At 37.9% G+C, this 4,319-nt stretch overlaps 1 protein-coding gene across 1 annotated transcript; it reads right to left on the bottom strand.

Annotated features, from left to right (window-relative positions):
* Nucleotides 1-2,219: 2,219 nt before the first annotated feature.
* LOC132551582 (angiomotin-like) lies at nucleotides 2,220-4,090 on the bottom strand. The gene has a single exon (XM_060215736.1). The coding sequence runs from the start codon at nucleotides 3,960-3,962 to the stop codon at nucleotides 2,985-2,987; it is 978 nt and encodes a 325-aa protein (XP_060071719.1). The 5' UTR covers nucleotides 3,963-4,090; the 3' UTR covers nucleotides 2,220-2,984.
* Nucleotides 4,091-4,319: the final 229 nt, after the last annotated feature.

Genomic DNA, 4,319 nt, shown 5'->3' with positions numbered 1-4,319 from the left:
TTTTACAACAGGTGTTTCCAAAACGACTGATGCACAACCAAAGTGGTTAAGTTATAAAAACGAATCCCTCGAGCACGTACCTAGACCGCATTATCTGTGTATGAGTGTACAAGTGTTATTAGGTATGGCCAGGTAATACCCGCTTAGGAGGTATTTAAGTTTAATCAGTAGCACTGGTCGAGAAGTTTCGAGTACATGTCTAAATAAATATATTACGAATTATTGTGGTGTTACTATTGTTTCAGGTTTTGTATGCTTTACCAATTTTTGGTTTCTTGATTAAAGAGTAGACAGTCCTGAGACTTTTACACCACCCACCCCCGTATTTAGAAATTATTATTCACTGAGACATGCTGGAATGCATTAATTGAATGTCACTTGAATACATTCAAATGCCCTTTTTCAATTGTGTAAATTCAATCACTTCTTTTTTCTGGAGACAAACCCCGTTCACAGATTATATAAGCATTGCCAATTGACTCTTGGTTGAAATCCTTCTTTGCAAATTTTGAAACACTTTTAAAGAAGTAGTTCATTTTATCTTTAAATGTAAAATAAAATTTACTGCAATGATTCCTTTTCCAGAAATGTATATAATTTACCCAGCTTTAAGCAACTTGGTAATATGATTATTATGTTGCTTTTTAAGTAATTTGGAGAAAATATTGTAATGAACATTATGATTTCTTAGCCAGATGTAGTCATTGAATAATGATTTATGAATCCAACATTTCATTGTTGTTCTCTTTGCTTTGTTGGTTACAGATGGGAAGCCTCCGGTAACTATAGTCCAGGTGTGCATCCGTCACGCTTGATTGCATCCCTGCTGTCCAGGAGAGAGAAAGTGACAAACAAAGAGGACTGCACACAACCTGGCTTACAGTGACTGAACGTAAAAAGGAGTTAGCGGACACAGGCAGCTGTGGAAGGTGTCGACCAGGTGACTCCCGTCTTGTCTTTGTCTCATTTTAGACAACATGGTATTCTATACATGTCTCAGGCATCATTTAATAGGTCTGTGAATTATCAACGTTGTGTGGGACAGGCTCACCATATGTTGGTATTCAAGTTCTCTATTTATCTGAAGTGAATTAAAATTCCCATTTGTCTGAATGACCTAATCCAACAAATCGATCCTCCAATAATCTTCATTAATAATTTCTTTTACATGTATCACTTTTTTAAAATTGAGTCTTCACTGTTGATAAGACACCTCTCTCAATTTAATCTTAGTTATCCCAATCTAAGCTAATTTTGTGTTACATTCAATTTACTATTCTAATTTATCATAAATAAATTTTCAACAAAACTTATCTTTGTACATTTTGGTTGCCAAAACCATATAACTTTAGTGAACATTAAAACCAATTCTTCTGACCAGAAAAATACTTTTCTAACAAGGTTATATACCAAGCTCATATCAATCAAGTTTATGTTGTTAAGGTAAAATAAAAATTGCGTTTCTGCGTTGCATAATACGACATAGCTGATTAATCAATAGTGACCATGTTCACCCAGTCATCGCAAGCAGTTAAACACTTAAAAGTTCACGAAAGTGAAATTTAAGTATACCAAATGTTGGCAATCTTGGTGTTACTATATTGTTAATGAACCGTCTCTGATAATGCTCTGTTATGTTCGTTATTATGAATATTATCACCAATCTAGGGGTTAATTAATCTGACAATGCTACCTGAAGACCAGGTAGAGACATTTATGGAAATAACCTACAGGTGCAAACAGGTAATACCTATGATATCTGACGGTCGACACCGCGCACCTGTCTACCGAGGTGAAATCAACACTTAGTGTCAGAGGGTACGTTCTGATTGCTATAAACACCTGTTAGAAGGCGTAGGAAACATTTCACATGATATCATGGATATCTATAGAATGAGTTCAAGACTTTTTTTATATTTAAAATTTATCTTGATGATTCATTTCAACAAATTGATTTATTAAGAAGTATACATATTTTTAAAAAATGTTGAAAAATAGCATCGTCATGAAAAAGGAAATACCATGTATAATCGGAAAGTGAAATTTTGAAAAAAAAAACAGTATCATCACAAAAATGGAAATATAATCTGGAAATGGCTAAAGTATTATTTTTATAGCAATCACAGGTATCAGCATTGTACCCTAAGCCAAAAGTGCTAGTTTTAAATCGTTTATAAAAAAAAACATCTGCAGAAGGGAAAAAAGACGAATTCATTAAATATTCAGCAGTTTTGTACGTTTAATCTAGCACCATTTAACAAAACACACATCAACTAAGAACTGAATCAATAATTCATTGAACACACTTCGACTTCTAGAAGCTAACATATTGTTCAGTTCACAGCCCATGTTCGGGAGACGTCTCTCAGTAATTAATTCTTATCGATAAAGATCTATCCAAATCTCAGCTGTTTCCTTCCCGAACATAAAAGTTATTTCTTTACTCACATATAGAAATAAAGTATTTCAAATCAAAAACAGGTAGGACTTAAGTAAAATGTAAAAATATCACAGAAACGCAAGAAACAAAACATCTGGCGAAGTCTTGATGTCGAAAATTTGGCAGCGTCAGAGTTTAGCTTTCAACACAGGTTCTGCATTGCGCACCCCTCGTAAATGACGTTTCTACACCATTTCATACACATCCTCTGCGCAAAGCGCCGCTATCAGATTATACAGCCGTGTTGCCATCTGGGGATCTAGTTGGACATTATCAGTTAGGATCAGCAGTCGGTGGTTCCTACTCACTTGTATATAGAATACGTCGTCTGCTAAACATAGAAGCATGTTGTCCAGATGTTCCATTCCCTAGCACAGAGGTGTTCACTTGGCGGCCTCGCGGCTCCATCTAGCTCCCCTTTCTCTCCCAATATCTACTTGTGTTGTAAATATAATCCATATCTATTTGTCTGATGCAAACCTAACATACATTCCTCGTACTTCTCTTCCACCCACTTGTGTTACCATACATACTTATATTGTGACTAGTGTCGGCGTCTAGCCCGTCCTTCTGTCTGTATCGTCCGAGTACACACATCCACTAATTCGGAAAAGGACAAATCACTATTAGTTGGAGACGAAGCAGTACTACTAGAACTACTGCTGTAGTCAATGTCCGCAAGTCTACCCAGAGCATTGATATAGCTACTGGCTATCCTTAAAATTGCTAATTTAGAGAGTTTCTGATTGTAAGAATACGACGGGACAGCCCGGCGTAAGCTGTCAAATGCTGCACTAATTGTATGAACTCTTGTCCTTTCACGTGCATTTGCTTCCACACGCCTTTCTCGTGTCATGTTCTTATAATTTTTTCTGGTCTTTTTACCATTTTTATTACCATCGTTCATATAGTCATCTTCGTCGTAATCCTGATTTTCCTCCATCTCGTTATGATGTTCATGATGACGAAGTTGTTGTTGTTGCTGTTGACGTTGCTGTTGTTGAGAATCCCTTTGAATATTAGCACTATTAATTAAATCCATCCTACCGTAGCCAGTTCCATTAGGGAGGAAAGCTGGGTGTTTGTAATGAAGATTAGGAACAAGATAATTGGGAGGAAAATGTCCAGGAAACAGAAACATCCCATGAGGAACAACAGGTGGTGTAATGTTAGAATCACTAGGACCTTGTAAGGAAACTTCCTGTTCAGATGAAGTGTTTGACCGATCAGGAGTGTCCGGAGGATCCTCCTGAACATCCTCACTACTCCGACCACTCTCTGACCCAGCACTACCCCCTCCTGGACTATCTGGACAAAACCGTTTAATACTAAAGTCCGTTCTTTTCCTTGGTTCACTCCGTTTCCTTTTGTTTTTCTTCATAGGTGAACTATTAACATCCGATATTTGAAACATTTTCTTAGAATCCAACACGCGCCCGTGAGTGTCGGGATCCGGACTAAGCTCCCCCGGGGAGGGCGAGCGAGGGTAAGCACCACTACAGGTGGACGAGGCAGTAGTCATCCTGTGCTGTGTGGCGCTAGTACACGACTGACTGATCGTCTCGCTGTGCTGTGTGGCTCGGTCTATACAGCGCCAACTTGTTTACACCAGCGACCTAGTCATACAGTCGGCCAGATGTTAAATGTTAAAGAATTCCTCGGATGCGTGTTATTTATTGACTAATCTTATTCAGATGGCTATCTTTCATACCGGCAATTGAGGCGATATAGACGTGGGCTGTGTGGGTCCACCACTGCTGCGGTACAAACCTAACTGTTATATATCTACATTACCGTCGTAGTCAGCCGTACTTGTACGGTTTCATCTGTTCAAAGTAATTAGAATATGGAAATTAGAAAGCGGGTGTTTTATTCGCCT

This window comes from Ylistrum balloti, unplaced genomic scaffold (genome assembly GCF_031769215.1).
Source record: "Ylistrum balloti isolate Yb309-2 unplaced genomic scaffold, AGI_CSIRO_Ybal_v1 Utg370208, whole genome shotgun sequence".
Classification (NCBI taxonomy): domain Eukaryota; kingdom Metazoa; phylum Mollusca; class Bivalvia; order Pectinida; family Pectinidae; genus Ylistrum; species Ylistrum balloti.
The sequence above is the reverse complement of the archived record's forward strand: the minus strand, read 5'-3'. Positions and strand labels throughout refer to the sequence as shown.